This window comes from Oryzias latipes, chromosome 12 (assembly GCF_002234675.1).
Source record: "Oryzias latipes chromosome 12, ASM223467v1".
In the NCBI taxonomy this organism is placed as follows: Eukaryota; Metazoa; Chordata; class Actinopteri; order Beloniformes; family Adrianichthyidae; genus Oryzias; species Oryzias latipes.
In genome coordinates, this window is record NC_019870.2 from 23869075 (window position 1) to 23895591 (window position 26517).

The 26517-nt window shown below is 38.9% G+C and overlaps 2 protein-coding genes across 3 annotated transcripts in view; both read right to left on the bottom strand.

The window, feature by feature from the left end:
- The window catches only part of igsf9 (immunoglobulin superfamily member 9), an 85402-nt gene extending 77072 nt beyond the window's left edge, over positions 1-8330 (bottom strand). Inside the window, exon 1 of one of the 2 annotated variants that reach the window (XM_020707826.2) lies at positions 8077-8323. The gene's annotated coding sequence lies outside the window, so the exon portion shown is untranslated. Of the gene's footprint in view, positions 1-8076 lie in introns of both variants that reach the window. The other variant, XM_011482007.3, reaches the window with a different exon arrangement.
- A 262-nt stretch (positions 8331-8592) lies between these two features.
- On the bottom strand, positions 8593-20111 carry LOC101166728 (transmembrane protein 230). Its single transcript, XM_004075019.3, has 4 exons — positions 19954-20111; positions 17393-17511; positions 15722-15844; positions 8593-9123 (listed from the first exon to the last, which is right to left on the bottom strand). Exons 2-4 carry the CDS (start codon positions 17492-17494, stop codon positions 8983-8985), a joined length of 366 nt encoding a protein of 121 aa, XP_004075067.1. The 5' UTR covers positions 17495-17511; positions 19954-20111; the 3' UTR covers positions 8593-8982.
- Between the last annotated feature and the right edge of the window lie 6406 nt (positions 20112-26517).

The following is a 26517-nucleotide window of genomic DNA, read 5'->3' on the forward strand; positions in this document are numbered from 1 at the left end:
GAATTTTGATAACGTTTAGCGGATATGTGTAATGGAAACGCAGCTACGGACACACACAGCTGCTTCTTTCAAGGCTGTACAGCGAGGGGGTCAAACTCATTTTGGTTCGGGGGCCACTTTCAACCTCCTTTAGTGGGCCGGACCAGTAACATTAAAGCAAAAATACTTATGGCCAGCTTGTTGTCTGTAGTTTTGTTTTTGTTTTGCTTGTTTTTTTCTCAGTTAGGAAAAAATGCCTCAACTAACCTCAACTAACTACGAGCCCCTGGAGCATCAGATATCAGTAAGCAGACTCTTAAGCTACAGACACATCTGACATGTGACGCGCATTCAAGAACGAGCTAAACGTGGGTTCTTGAAAGTGCATTTAGCCCATTGTGTTAACACTGGGCAAGCAGGGATGAACTTCTTCATCTTTTTCTTTTTACTAGCCTATGTCCACCATCTACAGTTGGATGAGGCTTGGTGCGAAAATGTCAAAGCAGTGCAAATCTGTTGAATCTTGCTCCAGACTTTTTTCCTTTCACAACTCTATTCTGACATATGAAAGACTTGGTGACCGTGATCATTAACTTCTCCTCCATGATCAATTTTCAAATGGTTGGCACTTCAATAAATTAAAAGATATACCATCTAAAGATCTCTGCCAAATCCCTACCGAGTCCCAGATTGGTCAAAGTTCAACCTAGTTTAATTTTTAAAGCGTGTTCAATGGCTGCGCATTTGGTACGTAAAGGCCATTTTTCATAGAAATGATTGTAGAAACTTGAATAACTAATCATGAACGCAAGAGTTTTCAACGCAAAAGCCCAAAACAAGCATTTACGGATGTTTACATAGACTTTTCATTGGAAATGAATTGAACGTGTATACATTCTTTCAAAAGGTTTATTTTAAGCAATTAAAAAGAAATAATACACAAAAACAATACAATCATCAGTTATACATTCATACAGTAACTAATCAAACTTAGGATAATTAGACATATTAATATTGCTTGAAAGGGAGTGGAAGGAAGCGAATTTATATAATCCCACCCCGTTATACTATAACCATTTTATTACATGATTTATCATTATCCGGTTCCTAGCTTTTATCATACAGAATTAAGAATCATAAAGTATCAATAAAGCACATGACAAAGATGAATTATTTAATTATCATGTAAAAATAACTATTTCAGAAATCAACATGATTGATCATGATCAACATTCTTGACAGCTCTGTGAGCGTAGCTTTACAATCACTACAATACAGTCACCTGAAGGGGCAGTCCTTTGACTTCTTGTAAGGACCAGGGTAAACGCTGGAGTCAGGTCAGTTTTGGAGAGATTTTTCGAGGGTGATGGGCTTTCTGCATGTCACCTCTAGAATCTCATTCACTTTCAGAGAAGTCAGCTTTTATTTTGGATTGGTTAAGTCAACCAAGTTAAACCACTGTGTACAGTATCAACTATAGCCTGTCATGTAAGCTGAGAAAAATGGTCTGGAGGGTAGACTTTTGTTCATCTATCTATGATCCATATTAGTTTTAACCTGCACACATCCAAGAGGGTGTCTGAAGCCTTTCCCAACTACAACAGGACAAAGGCAAGGTACCTCCTGGACAGGTAACTGGTCCTGACAAGGGCTGCTTGCCCATAAGCCCTACTCTTACTTTCATAGTCCTCTCTGTATTTCTCCTTTTTTTTTTTTTTTTACTTTTGAGGCTGTAGTTCCAACAGTGCTGACTTTGGATGAATTGCACAAGTGACCAAGCCACCGATAAGTCAGAGAATAACATCACAGCACATGAGATGTTCTTTATTTTTTATGATTTGAAGAAATGCAATTCTGGGTGTTTTCCCTCCAAAACAGAATTGAAATAGTCACATGAAGCCCTTTTGGCTCTCTTTTTCCTTAATGGCTTTAGAATAGACACAGACCAGAGCAACAGGGTATGTGTACAAAATAAGAAACAAGCAGCACTACCTCTATGCTTCCCATTGTTGTGATGAGACACGTTAAAAAAAAAAGATGGAAGACGTCTGCGGTTTGGGGACACTTCACTGCAATAAACTCACTTTTGTCTAGCAAGGATATAAAACCAAATTAAAAGAACGGTTTTACTTTTTTGATGTGCATAAACAATAATACAACACAGGACAAGAGCTATACATATTGAGAAAATGTTGGATTTCATTACCAGTTTATAGTCAAGTCTGTACAAGCTTTTTACATGTACATGTGTTTACACAGCTAGAGTATCTGTCATGAGCAGTTTGTTTATTTATAAAAACGCATTATGTTTGCAGAACGTTTGCAAAAGCTATTTCCAAATGAAATGAAACATTTACGTTCAAAAAAAACAAAGCAGTGTGACAGCACTTTAAGTTCCCTCACAATAACAGCCACTGTGAGCAGTAATTGCTCTTTAACAAAAACATGTTGAATGTAGGTTAGCAGATATCTGTTTAATGAACAGCAGATTTATCCCCAATCATAAAAAACAAGAAATTTACCAACTGAATTCCTTAGAAGTTATCAAGCAATGACTTCTAGTGCTGAATCCGGCTTTCATTGTCAGTTGTTGCCTAAGCAGATTTTTAAAGCTTAGGTTAAAGTAGGAAGCAGTATGAATAAAACCTCGACTTTATTCAGACTGGGTTGAGGCTCTGGGTACAGTTAAAGGGCAGAAGCTTTAGATAAGGAAAAAGCAACTCCCCATACTTTAAAAGAGGATGCAGTGCTACAAGGATGAGTGGGAGAACACCAATAACAGCTCTGTAAGTGAGAAAAGGTCAGGTTTCAAGTTTACAAGAGCACAAAAGGGACCATCCACTAAACTACATACCAGCTTAAGAGTTTAATGCTGGTGAGGACAGTTCTGATCCATATGTGGTCTACATTCAGTGCTTACAATAAATCAAAACAAAAAACAAGTACCATATTTTTTGCACTATAAGGCCTTAATTTTTTCAAAAAACAAAAGTGCCCCCCAAAATCCGGAGTGCATTATGAATGGATTAATTCTGGTTATGGTTACTGCTACCGAAGAGATTTTGAGCGGGACATGGTGCACTGTCAAAATGTTGATCTGTTTTTTTATGAGTCCCAAACAAGTTTGGGTGTCATTATTGTGAATATTAAACCGCTTCTGATGTGTAACGTGTTACAAATAAGTTCTACAATTACTGTGAGCACAGTTAATCACATTTTTGACAAACTTGATATTTAATAGTTTCATTGTGTCTTTATTGTGTGTCTCTTGTGCACATTAGCACATTAGCGAATGGGTTTGAAAACAGCTGTGATGTCAATTAAAGGACATACATGAGTTCATCATTACCCCCTGGGAAATTAGTTCTCAGTCTTTTATGGAGGTACCATCATTTTTGTCCAGCCCAATTTCATTAGTTTGTTTTTATAAATAATTCTGTTAATAAACAACTCAAAAATAATGGCTGATTTTGATTATTTAATTTTCAATACATTTTAATGTATTGTTACTTTTGAACTTTTCAAGTCATTTCAGTGAGCATTGTGGACTTTCTTTCCTTAAATGAGGGATACCAACAATTATGTCCACCGCTGTAGATGTAAAGGATCAGCCATGCTAAAAGCACGCTCTTGAATGTGCGTTTTAGGGTCTTCACACTAGACTATCGATTCCCAACACCAGTGCATATCCGCCACCAACACTTGGAAGAGGCAAGAATCTTTCCGAAGCGGAAAGAAATCTCACAAATTTTGCTCTAGGCTTTTTATTCACAGCTCTTTTCTGATATATGAAAGACTTGGCACAAAGTGAAACTATTAAGGCCCGTTCACACCGGGACGTATTTCGCCGGCGATTTTCACCGACGTTTAACGCCTCGTGACTAAACAAAGGGCACCAATGTGAGTGTGCACACCGAGGCGAAAAAACGCCAAGCGCCAAAGCGTCAAAAAAAAAAACGCCTCGGGTTCGTTTTTTTTTTCGACGAGTCGCGTCGAAATCTATTCGACCAATGAGAACGGCGCTTTTGCACACGTGTCTGGAGCTTCTGAAGTTACAGTAAAACACAACTTGGGGGCGCTCAAACACAAAACTGCCTTGCTGAGCACACATACCAGCGAAGAAGTTAGACGCCAAGTAGCGTCTACACTGCCGCGAAGAAATAATGACGGACATTCTTAAATATCCCCTTACCAAGTACCAGTTGCAGCTACTGATGAAATATTCATGTTTTCTTTGTATGATTCTGACAAGCGCGTAAATACTTGCTCTCTTCTTCTGAGTGAAAAGCGACTTTAAGAATCGTAAAGTTGCGCAGCGCCACCTTGTGTACAGGAGTATTTCTGTTTACATTAAGCGCCATCTAATGTCAGGGAAGGAAATTGCATGTTCGCTCGGCTCATCGTCAGCGAAAATCGCCTGGGTGTGAACACAAAAGACGTGGCGAAAAACGCTGGCGAATAACGCCTGGCGAATATTCGTCCCGGTGTGTACGGGCCTTCAATCCTCAATCATCTTTTTCCAAACGGTTAGCACTTCTGTGAATTAAAAGGGACGCCATCCATACATCACTACCAAATCCAAGTCCCTAATTGGTCCAAGTTCAACCTGGTGCAACAAGCGTTCAACGGCCGTACAATTTTAGCATAGCTATGCACCATAAAAATGTGCATAGCTATGCCTGAAATCGAGCATTTAGAACGCAGAAGTCGAAAATGTGCATTATGCGCGTTTTCATCGAAAGTGGTTGCTTGTGAAAATAGCACAAAACAATACTGATTGCCTTAGTTTTAAATGAATTTCAGACTTTGAAATATGAGTTTGCTGAAACAAAAAAAAATGACTAGTAGCAACTTTTATGTTGCTACAACAGAACAGAACTTTCCTTTTCAGGATAAACAGTTTTTATGTCAGAGGTTTTGGAGATAGATTGAGATGGTTGGGACATGTGCAGAGGAGAGCCAGTGAATATATTGATGAAGGGATGTTGAGTCTAGAGCTACTGGACAAGCGGTCAAGAGGAAGACCAAAGAGGAGGTTTATGGATGCAGTGAATGAAGACGTGAAGGTAGCTGGTGGTAGAGAAGAGGATGCCGAAGACTGGGTTAGATGGAGGAAGCTGATTCGCAGGGGTGACCCTGACAGGAAAATATGTTCCCACTATTTAAAAAAAATTGATTTTTAAAGTTTTTCTTTTATGAAAATTCTGATTGTGATTTTTATGACTTACACTAATCAGTCCCGCTAGTCATGTCAAAGACAAAATATAAAATTCAACTGGCTCCTGGTTGTTATTATGTTGAGTTCACTTCAGGGGTGCTTTTCACTTGAAAGCTTTAACTGTTGGTTTTGCACACCTGGCGTTTTACACTCTGCTTCCATGATCTGCACATGTGCGAGAAAAGCCTGTTCCTGAAATTTGGAACGCGTCCTTTCTGTGGTTTTGTGGACAACACTTGAGGGGAGTACAACAAAGGTCACAAAAACAGTGAACATGTAAATGTAGAGCACAAACACGTGAAAATCTTTCCTGTAAATCAAAGCCAATCTCATCATCTTTTGTTGGCTGAAAGTTGGAGTGTTTTTGGTCACAGCAGCTTTCGTTTTGCAGCAAAACAGGCTCTTAAATTCTGAATTAAACAGCACAAGGCGGGATGTGCCGTTTCTTTGCTCTCACTGCACAGCTGGATGCAGGGCAATCATCCACAGAGCAGCTTAGAAATTTTTAAAAATAACCCCCATTTATCTTTAATCTTTGAACATTTCAGTAAAAAGATAAAATTTGAAATGAGGAAAATGTGAGCCAGTTGCAGCTACAGGATAACCATGTACATCTTAATCACATTATTCCACGTAAAAAGGTTCACTAAAAGCTGTGAATGAAGGTGATTTGGTTACTCATTTGTCACACTATCGTGGGTGGGGGTGGGTGTGGCTCAGGTTTTTCAAAAAAGGGGCATATCGTGTGCACTTGGTCCATAAAACCGGATCCTTTCATTCCCTGAATGACCGTTGAACGCATCTTATGAAATGGAATCAAAGGAGTTTTTAAACTTGAATTAAGATTCATTAAAAAAAATTTGTACATACATGTTTCAAAATGTAGGTTAAATTGCGCTGAAATCAAGCCGTTGAAGGCTTTTTAAACATTTTTTAAAAGCACATGGTTCTTTGAAGAGGCCTCTGTGGGAGTGAAGTGAGTCTTTTCTTTCTGCTCCACACAGGTGTCAGATGTCAGGTGTTCACCAGACGGTACAGACCTTTAAAAATGAACACCCTATTCGTTTTAACTGGAGTCTCCCTAATGATTCCATCTTTATGGAAAAATTAGTGAAAAGTGATGGTGCCTAAGCAGTGGTCCCTAACCCCAAGGCCGTGGACCAATACTGGTTGGTGGGACAGCTGGTACCAGGCCGCAGACAAGAAAAACACGACACACATTTTTTGTTTCCCTTTATATTAAAATTTGATTCTGAAAGTGATTTTATTTTGGAAAACAAACGGATTCTCCCCACCTTATCTGAATTATTCTTGATGCATGTCAACTCGCTCGGTCACGTGTTGAAAATCCAACCGCTGCTTTCTTAAAGTGGCAGCCCAAAGCTAACAATGGTGACAAAAACAAACATATTTGAAAAGTTGCTTTTGTCAATGAGGAAACAGAAGAAGAGCGTTGAACTTCAAAATAAAATATTTCTGTATTTAACAAACAAATACCAGGAGTCTTTGCTCCAATAAATATAGATATTTCTGTGACAGTTGTTCCCAGACCATAATAATAATGCAGAATATTCAGCAACCAGCTAACCAATGTTAAAAGGATGCCAATAATAAAGCTGCCCAAATGGTGGATTCATGTTTATTATTTATTATTTAGAAAATACCAGTTTTAAAGGACCGTTTGTGTTTTGTTCCGCCTTTGTATTTATCCGTCGCACCCATTGACCATCTGTAACAACTGGACCAAGGGAGAAATGTAGAGAATGTAGAAAAGGACTTCCTGTTCCAAGAAAATGAAGTCATTTCAGTCGCCATTTTTTCATAACAAGGCCAAGTTGGAGTCAGATGTCAACAGGAAGGATAGCGAGTGTTTCGAGTTGGTCTGAATCAATGTTTCTATGGAAAATATCAAAACAAATATCAAAGCGTCTGAATGGCCAGTTTTTAACCTTTATAAATTGTAATAAACAAAGAATTATCAAAATATTTTGGATTAGCACAAACATGTTCAAAGCAGGCAGCAGAGCTAGAATGATTATTCAGACAATTAATGACTGAGTAATAGCTGTTTATTTCTCTGTGGAAGTCTTTCAGATTTTGTCTTCTTGGAATAAGCAGTTACTTCCCGTTTGGAACAAGGGGATGAGTCACACTCCAGTCCTCATATGCAGTCATTAGTCATACCTATAAAAATCGATATCATTATTGAATTGGTTCCTACATGAAATCTAGAGTACAAACTAAGTTGAACTTTCAAAAGGAAAGGTAAACTGGAAGCTTTTTTCTTTTTAATTCTCCAATCTCAATAACCAAGAAGAAACCTCAATAGCAAAGTGCTAAACTAGGAAATGTCTTATATTTTGGCTCGGGCCTCTTCATAGCTGTTTTGAAAAAAATACCTACAATGTAACATAAAAGCAGAAACACCTTAAATGCGCTGAGCGGGATAAGAATCAAGTCTTATCAGCGCACACTCAGCTTCTCTTTATGTGAAAAGTTTTAAAATGAATTAACGGGATTAAAATAAAAAAAAGACAACTGCAGCATTTTCTCCAAGGAGCTTTTTTGAAGCCACGGCTTCCCATTACCGAGCGCGCGCGCACACACATACATCACTACACATGAGCGCGCGGCTGTTAAGGTCCAGAGAGCGAATTAACACGTTATAAAGGATGGCACCCACTGAAAGCAGAGAGGAAAAGGCACGGAGGCCTTAATTAAAGCACAGCTACTTTGCATTGGGAGATTTGAATTGACTTCAGTGACTTTCAGCCAATTTAAGAGTTTCACATGAAAGTCCCCGGTGGAAACGCCATTAACGACTCAACGAGATACTCCGTCCCCGTAAAAGCCGCTCAAAGTCCAAAACTTGGTCTTACCTGCAATTCGGTTACTGACAGTTTCCTTCTGAAGTCCTCAGCATATTTACTTCATGCCGGCCTTGCTAGTCTGGGTTTCCCCAAACCTTCTTTAGTCCGGTTGAAACACGACCCCCTTATTGTCCTTTAAAAAAAAACAAACACCGGCAACAGGTGTTCACGTACAGGTGAGGAAGGAGGAGACGCTGCGGTGCTGCTCTCAGGCTTGAAGCAGCCTCCCCCTGGCTGCTATCCACCCCTCCTCCCTGCTGCGTTCAAAGGCCTCAGGACAAACCAAAGCTGACTCCTGCATCCCAGCCCTCTCGCTGAATAACGTTAGGGCCCGAGCTGATCCAAAGGCTGCGTCAGTTTGGGATGCCGCCCATTCCTCCTCCACTGGAAGGAAACCACTAGAGGGCGTCTTTCCCCGTCAAACCCGGGAGAACCTCCCTGTAAGGCCTACAACTCTGCTTTAAATACATTTTATGTTTCACTGTTTTTCAATCAATAAAAGCAAAACCTTTAATGTCAAAAAGCTTCTTTTTTCACTTATTGTCCTTTATTTTTTACCAAATCAAGTTAAAATACTGTCTTACATTCAAAAATGACAGTTTAGGCTACAAACAAAGAATAATTCAATCAAAAATATTCATCAGTCACTTAATCTGTTTTAAAGTAATACAGTCCAAGCTCTCATACATATCCGGATACAACATTGTTGTGATTGATTTTCATAGTAATTAAAACTGCTGTGCAAGCAGCATACAGATAATCAGTCATGTAGTAAATTAAAGCATTAATATGAAGGCTAACAAGTTTCCATGGCTGAGTGTTGATGTGAGTTTTGCTACTTCTAATCGTAAAGTGAAGCAGCTAAAGTTTGAAGGAGGGGTGGGTCATGATCCTGGTTACAGCTGGAGGCTCAGCTCAGTCTCCAAAGTCTGGGATGTCGTCGTAGGAGTATCCTCTGCAACCCTTCGCGGCGTAGCAGGCGATCCTCAGATGGTAAAACCCAGGAAGAAAGACGAGAACGCCAATGATGATGAGGGGAATGGTACGGTCGGGATGCTGAGGACACAACACAGATCGACAGTTTTTCTTCCTGTTTCACAACGTTCACCACAACCACTGTTGTTAGTCTGTGACTTGTTAATTAAATTTTTTTCATCTAAGTTAATATTTTTGAACTGAAGTGATCTTACATGAATAAAAATTAACTGTCCTTTTTGTTTCACTGCTGTTGACTAAATCAAGAGGCATTGAGAGCTTTACCAAAAAATACACACACGTCTTTTCTCAAGAATACACACATTTTAAAAATTGACTTTTGATCAACCCACCTCCGTTTTTAACTAACAGCATCAGCTCCGTCTGCTACCATATTGTAATGTTAGTTTACTTCTGTATTCTTGGTGTGATCGCCATCGTAGTGTCTGATGCAGTCTGGTGTCAGAACAGAGATGTTTAAAGACCTTAGTGTCTGACTTGAATCAGATTTTTCTTCTAAAACACATATACAAGCTATCACACACAAAAAAAAAACATATCTACCATCTTAAAACAATGTATGTATAAATCAATAAGTTCATTTAATTTCCATGTTAGAAAAATAATTTCTCAACTTCTGCTCCCTATACTTGATAATCAGAATTACTTCATTACTTTAACGGCCCAAGATTTTATTTGATAGAAATTCAGGAAAAAATGCTTTTTGAATTTGCGCTCCCAAAAAAATGGAACTACCTTCCCCCTTCTGTATGTTCTTTTACATCCATCCATCCATGTTCTTAACCCACTATATCCCTTTCAAAGACACGGGGTTGCTGGAGCTTTTCCCGGCTACTGTTGGGTGAAGGTGGGTTACACCCTGGACATGTCGCCACGTCTGTGTGTGTTTGTGTCAGTTATATACTTAACCTGTATCATAATGTGTATTTTCTTGTGTTGGTTACTCTTGGTTTGTTAGTCTCTTAACTCTTCTTTGTCATATTTTATTTTTTCCATAAATCTCAGCCCTCAAAAACTAGATTTGGCATCTCAAGGGACAAATCCTCCTATCAGTTATCAAATGTTAAAAAACAAACAAATAAATCAATATAATTAGGTTTAAAGGTCTATTTTCAGAGTGGTTATTGTTAGAATAAGAGTAACTTCATATTCCCATATTGTCTCGGGAAAAAATAAATGTACTGCATCAGAATTTGATTTGACGGGGTATATTTTATTTTGAAAGGAACTTGCATTTGCTGTCAAAAGTAATATGATATAAAATATAACCCTGTTATAATTCAATTTTTGTAAATTTTTGTAAGGTACATTTTATAAATAAGTGAATGGCTTGATGGCCCAAAAAATAAAAAACACAAGTTTCTTTTTTTCAAGGCAGTTTGAGGCTCTCATTGGGTTTTGGTCAGTAAAACACTGGACCAAATTGCTTCTGTAGTGTTAAAGGTTGCAGACCTCTGCAAAAAAATACATGAGACATTGGAATAAATAATCTAGTCAAGGATGAAAGGAAGAGTCTGAAGTGATCATGCTGTGATGTACATAACAAAAAACTAGTAACATCCACTTCCTGTAGTAGGAAAGGGTGGAGGCGGATGTAAATCAAAAGAGTCTCCATGCAAAGAGCAGCTGACCCCCTGGGAGGCAGAGACTACTTTATTAGCGCAACCTCCACTAGATGGTGGTCTTGCGCACTAAGTTCCAGCAGATCTTGAGGTTTTGAAAGATGCACTGCAGCTTTACCAAAGGATGAAGGCTTTACAAATCGGTCTTATCAAGATGGCCACGAAAGAACCAGGAAAAAAAGCTGGAGCATCAAATAAAAGAACTCGAAATCTTGAATTCTTTTAATTTGTCACTCCCCTGTTCAAACTCTAAAAAAAACCAAAAATCAAACGACTTTCTTCTAACAAACTCCTTCATTTCTCAGCATCATCTGCTTTTTGAGCCTTACCTCATGTGGGCTAATTGGCAAAGACTGCAGCCTTAAATAACGCCAACGCTGCTTTCATGTCAGATCAAATTTCCTGCAAACACAACCTGCAGGCTGGCATTCACATTAGCCTCCTACTGATAAATACTAATGTAAAACACGAAGACCTAGTACTCTCCAAGTTGCTGTTGTGAATTGAAGTTGCAGAAAAACACAGCAAGCAATCCACTTAAGCTGGAACTACTTGTGATTAAAGATCCAAATCATTAGGAATACGAAAACACTGTGAAAAAAAAGGCAGGAAAAGATAAAGCATCGCAGGAAACTGGCACCAGAGCTATAAAATGTCAGGACACTCATTGGATACGGCAATTATTATTAGCAGGCATGTGGGAGTCTTTACTGCAGACTGAGCTGGAATTTTAGACCATGGCTTCTCTCTCTAAATGAGAGTAAAAACCACCTGCAGCTTTAGCTTGTCAAAATAAAGAGTAACATTTAAGAATGAGGCCAATTTGTGCTCAGTTTTACTCATAAATTTCCATATTCTGCTATAAAAATGGTCTTAGACGATGCACAAATCAAGAAATTCAAGCTGCCACAATATGTGATTTTATTAAAAATGAGGGTCTCTACAGAAAAGTTTCTTCACCTTCAGAAAGAACCTTGTACGCATTCTTCGCTCAAACTGACTTGCTTAAATCTAGAAAGACATTAAAGGTAATTTTCCACACCTGTGACGTGTCGGGCTGTAATCTGGCTGTATAAAAATAGCTGCTGAGGCAGCCACAATTAAAGCCCAACATGCTTCACTGCATGCTGGATGGAGACGCTCAGTAAATCACAAACTGATCAACAATTTCAATCCAAAGACTGCAGGAAATGCCATCTAAACGTATTTCTATTTAGATAAGAAGCAAACTGCACCGCTCAAAAAGATAAAGGAAACATCTAAACCAGTGTTTTTTAACCAGTGTGCCGCACCGTGGGAGATGGTCAGGTGTGCTGTGGGAAATTGCCCTCATTAACTGATACAAAAACATTTACCATCTCCTGGATATCAGTTCATCCAAACAGGCCCTGATAAAACACTACGTAGTTAAGAATATGAACGATTGTAAAAACTTGTTTCTATTTCTTCTTTCCCTTTTGGCTTGTCCCATCAGGGGTTGCCACAGTGAAACAACCTCACTTTTGAGGAGGAAAGGCAATTTTTTATGCTGGATGCCCTTCCTGATGCAACCCTCTCAATTTATCTGGACTTGGGACTGGCACAGAAGGGAACAGAGAGCAGCCTGGATTTGAGCCCTGGTTTCACAGACGGAAGGTGCTGCAAACCAGCACGAGCTAAACAGGCTCTCCGTTTCTTTGTGTTTATTTGATTCTATTAAAGACATTTTGACTAGAATGACGGTACCGCGATTTAGCCGTAGCGTCGGCTGTTTTCTGAAAAGTCCCCCCCCTTTAATTGTCTCCACCAATCATTCTTGGAGGCTTAATCACATGTCATCAGTCTGACCAATCAGAAGTGGTTAAAGTCTTCACTTCCTTGTTCTGATTCTGCTCATAAACTCGCTCAGTTCCAACAAAAATAACAGCTAAAGCTCGTCTTACTCAGTTTTTATAGATACTAACCTAATATATTGTCACCGCGCGGGTGTGTGTGTGTGTGGGTGTGTGGGTGGGGGGGGGGGGGGTTGCACGAAACATTTCTATTTCCTAGGGGGGGCCTGGCAAAAAACAATTGAGAAGCACTGCTCTAGGGAAAGTAATCCACTGTTTTACGTTTTAAAAACTCTCAAAGGGATGTTTTAAAGCCCTAAAATATCTCTTTAGAGCAGGGGTGTCAAACTCATTTTCACAGAGGGCCACATCAGCATAGTGGCTGTCCTCAAAGGGGCAGATACAACTTATAAATCCTTTTAAATTTGATTCTGACGGGTTAGGTTATATTGACAGTGTTTAAGTCCTAATGTAAAGTTGCCCAATCCCATATTTCAAGTCTGACTCCCCCTATATATGAATACATACACACCAATTTTTCTTTTTTATTCTAAGAAATTCAAAACCTCTATGCTCTCGCGTGCCACATACAATGACATGGCGGGCCACATTTGGTCCGCGGGCCTTGAGTTTGACAGATGTGCTTTAGATGAATGCATGCCACTGACTGACTATCAAGACTATCTTTTGTCTTGAAGTTGAAACATGGCATCTGGACATGAAGTCTTATTTCTTTGTAACAATTAACCATTCATCCAAGAGGCTGCATCAGTCTGAGCATTTATGGTTGAAATTCAGCAAAATGGCAGCATGGTGTGTTGTTTTGATTAGATCTTTCTGTGCTCTTCTGTTTGTCAGACGTCTTTTGTTTCTGACATTAACCAGCCCTGAAAGTTCCCCCTACACCTTCTCCTGTACTACAACATTTTAGCTCATTATTGTGAGAATAAAACCAATGTTTTGCAGGAACAGAATAGATGTAACGATCAAAAACTAAGATGTGGGTCACATCAGAACACAGTTTCACTACCTGCACCATTTTCATTTTAACTATTGTACAATGCAGTAATAACGATGTTAAATGGTGTCCAGGGTTGAAGGCATTTGTTTCAGACATCCCTGTCTCTGCAGTTAGAAACATCACTTTCTCCTTTCATTCTACTTTTCAAGCTGAACTAACGAGCAGTTGGCTCATATTTCAAATTGCTAACAACAACAAAAACATTCTGTGCCTGGTTTGACTCCTTTGGCTCTATTTTTTTTTTTAAAGACTTGAGGATATTTTTTTCAGACCATCTAAAGCTTTTCACTAAAACCATTTTAATTGAACTACATTTGAATGAAAACCAACAGCAGATTTTAGTGTTTGGAAAGGGTAAAACTTTGGCTGCAATTGTTTAAAGTTGTATTACTTGAACTGTCAGGACAGTGTCGCGTCAGGTGGTCCACAAACACACACACACACACACACACACACACACAGACAAACAGAGATCTTCCAGTTAAGAGTCACAGAACAAAGAGTTCAGCTTTAACAGAAGTCTTGTTAGTTTCCGCTCTTCACAGCAGACTGGGGAAACATTCACATCAGAGCTGTTTCATTCAGGAATTAGTTTGCTTCGTTCAAAAAATTGACTTTTTCAGGTAACTGTTGAAAACTTGTGAAAGAGTGGATCTGGGTTGTAAATGAACTCTGGTGCAGTTCACTTTGAACTTAATGTATGGAGAGAAATTAGACTCAGTCGGATTTGTGCGTGCGTAATTCTTGATTTGTGCGTATATTAGGATTTGTGTATGCATATTCTTGCTTTGTGCGTGCGTAAATTAGGATTTGTGCATAAATTTGGATTTGTGCGTGATTTGTTACTCACATAATACGTTTTGTGTATAAGTTAAATAAATTTAAATGAAAAAAATACAAAATGCAATTTACGTATGCACAAATTAAGATTACAACAGCTTGAAACTACTTACACACACACACATCTTTAAAAAACACGCACGAATCCCTTGTTACGCACACACAAAGCCAAAGTTACGCACGGATCTACCGTGAGACTGTTTTCACGTCTCACAAATTTGTCCGTAAGTGCTGCGTTTAAATACCATAGAATGCTCTGTCATTAGAACTTTCCTATCAGCCTTCCCTTCTAAACGTATCCAGACAATGACTCAATCAATACATGAAGACAGTAGATGTTAGTGTTGAACATAGAGGCTACTTACTTCGGGGCGCTGACCACCGAGATGGGCCGCCATTCTTCCCGTTACTCTCTTAGTCTGACTGCCTTTGATTTTTCCGGAAGAAAAAAAACAGTGCCCCTTACTGGTCGTTCCTGTTACGTATTTTGTATCAATTCGGTGTCTCGGAGAATAACATACTTTTAATATATATATTAGCGTTTAAAAGTGAACGTCACATTCTCAGATATTAATTTTTATTTTCCTTTAAAGTTTTTTTAAGCCCTGCTACACCCACTGAAGGAAATACGTTTAGAAGGGAAGGCTGATAAGAAAATTCTAATGACCGAGCATTCCACTGGTATTTAAACGCAGCACTCACGGACGAATTTGTGAGATGTGAAAACAGTCTCGCGGAAGATCCGTGCGTAACTTTGGCTTTGTGTGTGCGTAACAAGGGATTCGTGCGTGTTTTTTAAAGATGTGTGTGTGTAAGTAGTTTCAAGCTGTTCTAATCTTAATTTGTGCATACGTAAATTGCATTTTGTATTTTTTTCATTTTATATTTTTTTAACTTATACACAAAACGTATTATGTGAGTAACAAATCACGCACAAATCCAAATTTATGCACAAATCCTAATTTACGCACGCACAAAGCAAGAATATGCATACACAAATCCTAATTTACGCACAAATCCGACTGAGTGTAATTTCTCTCCATAGTAATGCAAATAGACTGAGCAGTGAAACTAAGACAGGAAGGAAGTGATGAGTATAATGGAACAAAAGGACTTTGGTTTGCTCTCAAAAGTGCATTGTGAAACCATGTGGACTAATTTTCCATTTACGGATTAGGGAGTACTGGTAACTTCTTCATAAAATAACCACCAAGTGGTTACTCTGTGAACTGCTCTGCCTCTAGTCACTCTGACATTTAAATTGGCCTCAAAATGACATAATGGCTCCCTTGAAAGGATAGAAATCTGACAAAATAACTATTTATTTGAAAAAAACGTGTGACATTATTTCAATAAAAACGTACCTCGACCTCAATGGTTCCTGTCAGGAGAAGAGTCCCAAAGATGATCAGGACAGAGCCAATGAGAAACAAGAAAATTGCCAGCGCAATAGCATTGTATGGGATCTTTGGTGGACTTCTCTGGAACTGTATGGAAGAAAAAAATCATCAATACAGAATTTTACATTTCTTTAATTTTTTTTTTATTTCAAAAGCAAAAGCTAAGTCCAATTTAATGCAAACATGGATGAAAAGGCTTTGACAATTACTATAATTTCAGTCATTTCTGTCTGTTCCTCATCAGGAAACATTTGCTTAGGATATATCAGGAAATAATCAACTTTGACAGTAAAGGTTTACATGATTCCCAACAAGTTACCGATTTTGTAAGTTGTTCCACTTAGAAAAGTGAGTTTGGTCTGTAATGGTCATCACTGATCTACTTTCACTTTTGGCTTCTCCCATCAGGGGTCGCCAAAGTGAAACAACCCTCCCACGAGGATGAGTCGCATGGTAAGCTTGGCAATGTTTTTACGCTGGATGCCCTTCCTGATGCAACCCTCTCAATCCAGCTGGCCTTGGGACCGGCACAGCAGGAGAGAAGGGAATAGGGAGCAGCCTGGATTTGAACTCTGATTTTATGGCTGGAAGGCGCCGCAAACCAGCATGAGCTAAACCGGCCCCCAATGGTCATTACTGATGGAATGTAAAAAATAATCCAGGAAATCACATTGTTTGATTTTTAAATAATAAAGCAGAAAACAAGTTTTTGGTCCATGACTAAAGTTTTACTTAATACTTTGTTTTCTATTGGGTCAGCAAGACCACTCCAGAACCTTGAAATGCTTAAATCCCTCATTCATCCTTTCCTTCCTACTGGTCAGTCGTCAAGTCGTCTTTGTAGAAATGCAGTCCCAAATCATAATATTGTCACCTCCATGCTCACATGGTGTTCATGGTATGTAACTCAGCATTCATCCTCCAAAAGAAAAGAAAAAAAAGGCCAGTGGGGTTTATCTGACCACGACATTCTTCCAATCCTCTTCTGGATGATCCAGATGGCCTCTGGAGAACTTCTGACGGCTCTGGACATGTGCTGGTTTAAAATATAGACTAATTATACTTGTAGTATACTTACTATAGTAACCTTTGTTTCTGTGGTCCCTGCTCTGTTCATGACCAGTTCCCCTGTGTAGCTCACGGATGTTTCCTCAACATCCTCAAGATAATTTGTTCCACCAGGTGAGATCTCTCACATTTCTTCGGTTTTCTAATCCTTGCTCCAAAAGTTGATCTCTTCTCATCAAGCAGCTGCTTATTGTAGATTGGTTCATCCCAGTCTGGTTCAGGTCTACAATCTTGTCCCTAGTGTCCTTCGACAGCTCTTTGATCTTGGTCATGGTAGAGAGCTTCTTAATGAAGTAAGAGGTCTGTCAGTGACAGACATTTTGTTTGCTTACAAGAGATAAATGCTTATTTTCTGCTCCATTATGCAAAAGAAGTCTTAAAAAATCAAATAATGTTATTTTCTCAATCCTTTTTTTTTTACTTTCTGTCTCTCACAGTTTATCTATGAAGAACATCAAAGCTCAAACTCAGCTTTTTAAGTGGAACAACTTGTAGAATCGCTGACCCGCAAATACTTTTTTGCCCCACTGTATTTGTGATGTGAGTATTTTAACAAGGACCCCTCACCTGTAAATCAATATAACCATCATCACTGGCAGCCAGCCGTGAATACTTGGCCTTGTTGTTGGATAATCCAGCAGCCAACATGGTACTTCTAGCTGCCTTCATTCTGGCATGAGGGCTGTCTGGAAAAAGAGAGGTGTATGAAAACAGTAATTCAACACAACCCTCCAGTTGTTTGTGTTTCCTCAGCTGTATTGTTGTGCAAAGTGCCTCAAATCCACAACATGCTTCAAAAATAAAGCCATCAAGGCAGGGACCCAAAATCCAATCGTGGTGCTTTAGGATCAAACTGTGATAGCTGGCAAAGAGGATTTTCATTTTCTACAAGAAACACTCCAGGCTCTCTCTATACTGACTGTTTATATGAATAAATGGCCAAATAAAAACACTTTTTCATGGTCTTCTCAACAAAGCTGCTGTTCAGAACGTAAGGAAGATTAAAACATCCACAAAACAAACTGCTCACACTACAGCTCGTCTCCACAAGGTTATTACAAATAACAATAATATAACATTAATATAAAAAACACCAATTATTAAGCTCAGTTTTAACTCTGTGCTAATAGAAAACATAACAGCATGTAAATAAATGGAATGAAATTGGTCTAAAGGGGACAAATATGGGTTTAAAAAGAGAACAACTGTAAGAGTTTTAAAGGACGAATCTATGAAAATATGCTCCAAGAAACGGAAATATTTAGGGGTCTAATGATCAATCAGCTGAATTAATTAATTGATTCATATTTCTGCGATCCAACCAAATCGATCTGCAAGTTTTTTATCAAATTAACTATTACTATTATACAATCAATCCAAAATTAAATAAATCTATTAAAATGAATATTGGAAAAGACCGTTTGGTTTGAGGCACGGTAGGTTTATTTAACTATGATGTAAAAGCAGCCAAGTGCATCACAGCAGATAACAAACATGTGATGCAGCAAAAAATGATCAGCCATCATTCCAGTCCAACGTGTGGAAACACTTTGAATTTAGCAAAGTCATGTGACCAAACAGTGAGCTAGAATGTTCTAATAATGTTCTGTTTGGATTATTTGGATGTGGAAAAACAACAGTGGGCTGAACTTTGGGAAACTAGAATGTGAATGGATTTGACATTCATTCTTGTTTTTTTGTTCACATATTTAATTTACACTTGATTTTCTTGCATGAAATCTGGAAAACTTCACCTGCACTGTTTAGTATCAGGTGTTTACCTCTGAGTCACTCTGGTTGAAGTTTTGCCTAAAGGTGTCCTGGATCCATTTTAGATCAGTGAATTGGATCAAATCGGATCGTTCAGAATAAAACAATACTCATTATGAATCATATTAGTAACCACAAATTAGGATTATGAGTCAAAACATTGTTAGGGGGGGGGGGGGGTCTTAGGGCAGGGATGTCCAGTTTAGTTTAGTCAGTTTGTTAGTTCAATTTAGTATTTTCCTATTGAATTCTATGCATTCATGATCCTTTTGATTTTATGTTTTAATTTTTCAATTACCGATATGAAGCCCATCGAGACGACTGTTGTAAATTTGGACTTTACAAATACATTTGAATTGGAAAATTGAATTGAATTAAAGTGAATTGTCACTCCTTATCAGCAGAACATTGTTTTTCTATTTTTGCATTTCGAGTTCTGTCTTTCTAAAGGAGTTAAAATCTTTTTTGAGAAGCAGAAGAGGTTTAAAGCTCTCCCTTTTAGCCATTTAAACTGTAGTCTTGAATCATCTCAGATTCTTGTTAACAGTCTTCAGGAGCCTAAAGAACTGCATCTGTCGGAAAAACAGGCCCGACACTACGTACAGTAGACACACAGATCCAGGATGGCACCCTCGACCTGGTTGTGGCTCAGCACCAAATTCTGGATCTGGTTTCCATCAGAAGTCTCTGCGTTACAGTTTTCTTTTTTTTTTCTGTCTCCTCAAAGGGGACAAAATCCCAGAATCCACCTCTCTGCTGCAGCACAGCTGGGGTCAGAGGACACTTCTTTAACTCATATCTGACCAAAACAAACAAGTTCCAGCCTTTGCTGAAGCTACCATCAGCAAAAAGTAGTCTCTAAGTATACTACAAGTATACTTAGTCTATATTTTTAAAAAAAGTGAGACAGTATACTTAAAGTTTACTTTTTATTTACCATCTACAGATTGTAAATTGATGGTTCCATTTAGGATTCAGTTAGTAAACTTCCCACACTACACACGCAGGGTCTACGGCATACTTATACTCAAGTAATACGTATACTTGATTTTTTTTTAAAACAAAGTAGACTACTTTTCGTTAATGGTCCGGGTCCAACCTGACGTTCTGCGTACAGACAGCAGACGTCTGCAAATGTAGGTTGCGAATTCAATTACTCGTGTTTTCACTGTTTACAGATAACATCCGTTTATTTAGATAAACAGAAAAGAAAAAAGGAAAAACGACGACATCAAACCCTTTCCTCGTAAAAAGATAATAAAAAATAACAACAATTGGTTGAAACTTTTTGTCATAATTCTGTGTTAAACAATGTACACTGGGATAAAAATCTTAGCGGGCTAAAAGTTAGACATTACCTGTAGGAATAACCTGTCAGCAGCTGTAAAACTGCTTGGACCGCATTTATCGTTGCTCTTTATCGACACCATAAATGTTTTATGGCTCTGCTGCGTGTCCACTCCGAGTTTGTTTTCATTCATGTGAAATTCCGTCTACTTCCTTGTTTTTCCTATACGGCGCATGCGCACGAGGGCGGGTGGGGGGGGGTGGGGGGGGCTCGCTTTTTTTGGTCATAAATTTGTAGTTTAGTTAAGAAAATATTACTGTACTTCAGAGTCTCATGAATGAGCATTGTAACATATTTATGTGTTGTTTAACGTAAAAAAGTTAAAGCTTAAACTTTTTTTTTAATTATTGATTGTTTGTTTGCCTTTATCAAAATTTTTTGTTTTATCTCAGAAATATTAATGAGTTTTTTAAAAAATTATACTCAAACCTGCATTCCATATTCCCTTATTTCCAGAAGCTTAAATCGATCAAAAGAGATCATGCATTATTGGTCCTTTCTGAGCCTCAACATTTCAATTAAAAATTGTATAAAAAGGCAAATATGTAAAAAAAGTTTTTCTGTATTTGGTATAACTTGTCTGTGCAACTTTTCAGTTGTAATATTTGACTCATCTCTATTCTACCTTTGACTCAAGAATGGCAGTTTTGTGATTAATTCAACAACCATTTATTCTGTTTATTAAAAAAAAAATCAGTTCAGGATTCCTTCACATCTTTCTGTTTTCATCCCTAAAGTAGCTTCCTGTGCTGCTGAGTATCTTTGGAAGTGTAGGGAATAATAAGTCAGTCTGGTTGCACTGGTGGGTTATCTCATGTTTCAGAGTGAATTAAAAAGGTACATTTCTGGAGAGGCCAAGCTCAAACACAACAACACAATCTTTCTGTTGGCATTTTTTGTTTGTTTGTTTGCTTTGGAACAAATATGGCTTTTATGGTCTCATTTGCCTGTAAATGTATGTTCCTGCTGCAATAAAAATGTTTTTTTTTTAAGTATTTCATCCACAAAAATAAAAAATGGTCTGCAGGAGTAAGTTTACATGGACGTTTGTGTCTCTGCTTGGTGCTGTGATGGACTGGCAGCCTGTCTGGTGTGGACCTCCCTTCTCTCCTGTAGCTCACTGTAGGCATCAGATGGTAAATGGCATAGACTTCTATAGCACTTTTCTACCTACAAGACCCAAAGCACTTTACAGTCACCCAGTCACGCACACATGGCAGTTCTGCTGCCAGACACTGGCACCAACCTACCACCAGAGGCAAGGTGGTGTTCAGTGTCTTGCCCAAGGACACATTGACTCATGGGCGTGCAAGGCGGGAATCAAACCTGCAATATTATGATCATGGGTCGACCGCCCTACCGCTGCACCACGGCCGATCCTTTTTCTGACATACAGGAGATTATAGTGGGAATAAATAGATGAAATTCAGAAGTATCATTTGGCTATTGGGCATTCACAAAAAAACAAAAAAAATGAAAATTCCAGATTTTTTCTTAAAGACCCATTCCAATGAAAATGGTGTTTTTGTGTTTCTAAAATGTTTTTGTAGCATTTTTCTCCTGATGGAGGACATATATAGAGAAAATCAAGACCAAATTTCTTTGTTTAAATCATGCTCAACCAGAAGCAGATAAACAGTTTTTTTTATTTTGTCTAAAAACGGCGTGATCATAATTAGAAGACCACTGAAAAGGCTTTTACAATAGATCAGAAGATGATCGGAGTGTAAGTTGAATGTCAGCAAACTGCTGAAGTTTGAAAAAGCAGCCTTTTTTACTGCAACAATTTCAAACAAAGCTTAACCTCTATTAGCACCGGTAGTTGACGTGTTAAGAAATTCATTTAACTCTTGAAAATAGACTGGTAAAAGAACATTACATTATTTAAATAACATCCTCTGGTGTACTGCAAAGTGATTTGCCTTGAGGGGGTCAACAAACACACATCCTCCTTTAAAACCAGCAGAAACCCTGAAACACTGTGGAGGCGAACTGGCAGCAGTCTTCACAGACATTTTTAACACCTCCCTGGACTCCTCCCACGTCCCGGCCTGCTTCAAGCTGTCCACCATCGTCCCTGTCCACAAGAAGCCCTGCATAACTGGTCTTAATGACTACAGGCCTGTGGCACGTACGTCTGTAGTCATGAAGTCATTCGAGCGCCTGGTCCTCCCCCACCTCACGTCCTTCACCTCCCCCCTCCTGGACCCTCTGCAGTTCGTTTACAGAGCCAACAGGTCTGTTGACGATGCCCTCCACTTCATCCTGCAGCATCTGGATTCCCCGGGTACTTATGCTAGGATCCTGTTTGTGGACTTCAGCTCGGCATTCAACACCATCCTCCCCTCTCTGCTCCAGGAAAGACTTCTCCAGCTAAACTTGCCTGACTCTACCTGCAGGTGGATCACTGACTTCCTAATAGACCGGAGGCAGTGTGTGCCAAATCTATCAGCACAGGATCTCCATAGGCCTGTGTATTTTCTCCTCTGCTCTTCTCCCTGTACACCAACTGCTGCACCTCCAGCCATGAATCTGTCAAATTGATCAAGTTTGCGGATGACACCACCCTCATCGGACTCATCTCTAATGATGATGAGTCTGCATACAGGAGGGAGGTGGACCGGCTGGGGTCGTGGTGCAGCATCAACAACCTGGAGCTGAACACCCAGAAGACAGTGGAGATGATGGTGGACTTCAGGAAAGTCACAGCCCCCTCACCCCCTCTCATCCTGACAGACTCTCCCATCACCCTAGTGGACATTGTCCGTTTCCTCTGCACCACCATCACTCAGGACCTCAAGTGGGAGCCATCCACCAGCTCTCAGCTCAAAAAGGCCCAGCAGAGGATGTACTTCCTGCGGCAGTTGAAGAAAGCCAAGCTGCTTGCCCAGATGATGGTGCAGTTCTACACAGCCATCATTGAATCCATCATCACCTCCTCCATCACAGTCTGGCACGCCGAAGCTACAACCAGGGACATAATAAGACTGCAGCGTATTGTGGACTCAGCTGAGAAGGTAATTGGCTGCAACCTTCCATCTGTCCATACGTCTCCAGAACCCAGGCCGTGCAGGCCAGACAGCAGCCGACCTTCTCACCCTGGACATGGTCTACTTAAACTACTCCCTTCCGGCAGAAGGCTAAGGTCCATCCGGACCAGAACCTGATGACACAGGAACAGTTTCTTTCCCTCTGCAGTCTGACTCTTGAACACTTTTTCCTCCCCCCTTAAACATTTTCACTTATATGTCCAGTTACCAATCCACTACCTGCACCTTAATCATCTTCAGTTTGCACTGTTTGCACAATTTATTTCCATTTATTGTTCTGACCATTGTCATTTTTTTAAAGTTTTGCTCACTGTTCTTCATTTTTTCTATTCTTAAGTGTTTTATTTCACACATTAGCAAATTCCTATTCTGTTAAACTGCTCTGTTCACTGAAAATGGCAATAAACACTCCTTGAATCCTTGAATCCTAAAAGGATCTCACAAAAAACAGAACCTAAGAACACAACAACAAGGTTTCTGACCTATTTCAATATTTAATAGCACACAGCATTTGCAGTAAGATCAGGACGGTTGACTAATATTAGCTATATTTACATTTATTCTTCAAAAAACCTTGTTGGCTGACAATAGAGCAAGTTGATTTGGTCTGCATACAAACACCTCTTTGATGTTTGTCGTTTTTATTCTTTTATTCTTCTCCAGTTTATGAATTGAAAGATATGAGATGTCATTTCTTAACATACTTGCTGCTCTGCTAAATAATATTTCCTACCGTGGCTCCAAATGGTTCTTTTTCCTCTTATTGCAAAACATGAGCTATGATGAGGGAGTGGAGAGAATCTTTTCTGATTCAGGAACACCCAATGCTTTGGACAATTTCTCTTGTGAAATCATTAAAGAAAAAAAACATTTTAAATTGAAGACATTCAATATATTTTCCTAAAGAAACAACCCCAGTTGTGTTTCCTTGATTTTTGTGCTGCTGGTTTATTTTCACAGGCAGCTCATCTTCTGCAACAATCAAATAACTCACCATCTATTAGTCAGGAGAAAATATTCATGGGAGACAAATCCAGAAATAATCCAGTATTAAGGAATCTAAGCTTCTTAATCATCTAAAGAGCTCAAAGCTAAATCCAGCCAACAAGTGCACAATATTGACCTTAGCAAAAGGATTTATTTCATGGTTTAATGTTGACTTGAAAGAATTACATAAAGCAGTTGTGCTTACTCCAGTACATGAAGTAATCCCTGCTTTTGTGAGTTCTATTTATTCTTTAGTATAGTTAGATAAATCCTCGTCACTAACTACCTTCCTAATGATGTTTTTTTTCTTTTTTTTTCATTTACTTCTATCTTTCATAGCTGATCTGGACATCCAATCTGTGTAATTTCATTTAATAAAAATTTCCTTCATTTTAAATTCCACTGCTAAACTCCTTCCTTGATTAGTAGGATCCACTCTATCTGTTTCTCTGATATGTCCCTGCAGACATGCTTTTGTGTGTGCTGCCCTGTGCAGGAAATTAAATTAGAATTGGCATCGTTTCTTCAAAGCGTCTCTGTTGCAATAATGGGAAGGAATAGTGGTTTGACAAGGATTCCCTTCTCTGCTCTCACGGCTGCAGCTTATTTAATGTGTCTGACAACAGGTCACGGCACTGAAGCTGCAGAGAACGTCATTGGCTGCACCACTGAGCATCTGATGCTACAATAAAACACTTTGTTTTTCTGTTACCTAAATCCTGAGACCGCCACTAGGAGGCAACTATGTGCCGGTACCAGACTGATTAAATCTGGAAACGTTGCTCCAGGCAGAGATCCAGAAGAACTGCTGGAACAAGCCACTTCTGCATGTAAATAAAAGATCCACTCATGCAGATAAAAACTGGCTCATATTCAGAGGATTCTATACAAAAAGGGTGGATGCAGAAGTAAACACTTTGACCAAAAACAGAAAAACAGAAAAAGCTCTGCAGTGTGCTTAAACGTTGTAAAAAAATTTAAAAAACGGACACATATTTTTAAGCCTTTGATTAAATCCATAAAAAAATGTTGAAATAACATTTATTTCATGAGATGTAGATAGTATCAGTAAGAATTATTGGGTAATTTGGTACATTTTTGCTCACAACAATGTTAGTTTGAGATGCAAAAATATTGACTTGAGTGTTCAGGAAAACTGTCTTTAATTTGTCCACACATTTTGAACATGATGTAACTGCATTATAAAGAATTCATGAACAGCACATTATGTATTCTTTTAATACAGCAAGTTGTCATTTAACAAAAAAATGCTCACAAATTGAGGAGTTATTCTCACCATAAAGTTTTAAAAATCAGCTAAACTTTTCCCGCCCAAAGTGTTTTTGGCCATGTATGAATCCCCAACCTAATCCATCACAGCTAAAAAACTATATAGTGCGGGACGATGTAGTGCCCTGAATTTTAAAAGCAATTCGGACACAATCTGATTGATATGAGCATTTTGCGACAATTATTTATGAGTCCACTGTCTTCTGAGGATAAAAACGTTGATGGTTTATTAAAATAATACATTTAAATACATTTTTTGGGCAAAAATTGTTCTGACGCAATGCATTTTGGTCTATATTCGTCGATCTTGTGAGTATCAATACACACTGGTTTTTCACAGAGACTTCTGGATAATTTCTAGAGCACTCGATTTTGGAATTGTAGATTCGTACAGCAATACAAAATGCCGAACACACTATACAGCGCACTATATAGTGCAGGGGTGGCGAACAAGTTTAACATAAAGAGCCAAAATTTTTAACTGTGATGGTCAGAGAGCCACACCACGCACTGACCTGGCAAGAGGTACACACGCAAATAAACAATTAAAGCCATACCATTTCCAATAACACACTCCTCTCCTTACAATACAACAGCAAGTATTGTTCTTGTGTTTGTTTCAAGGAAAGTGTCCACTCTCAATACACACATCAAATGCAGTTTAGCCAGATTTACACTGCAGCTACCCTGGAGGTCAGATACCGCCTTCACACACACAGGAATTCATTTTATTATTATTATTTAGTAATTGTTTTTAATACCCTCTGATGGATTTGAGTGTGGTTTAAGAGGCGAAAAAAAAAATGAAATGAGGCAAAGAGTCACAGTACATTATCATCACGACCATAGAGCGCACTGGGTTATATGGAGCAGTTTCAGTTATGGGTGCTTTTTCTGTATTTAACACATACAAAAAGATGCACAGAGTGTTAGGGCGCGGGCGGGCATGTTAAAACGTACCGGTAAAACATGCATGCGCGTGTGTGTTTAAAAACAGGCAGCTGAGTTGGTTAATTTTTCAGTCATCAATCAGCATCCAAAAATCCATCAAAGCCCTCATCTTTTGTATCTGAAATGAACATCTGGGCTAAATTTCTATCAAACACGCCAGGTTCCCTTTTGCCATTGTCAGAGTCCGTTGTTGTTGCCGTGCGGCTCCTCAAGAATGATGCTGGCTTTTGCCAAAGCTTGAAGAACAGAGCAAGTAGACACGTCAGCCCAAGCATCGACAATCCATTCACAAATTG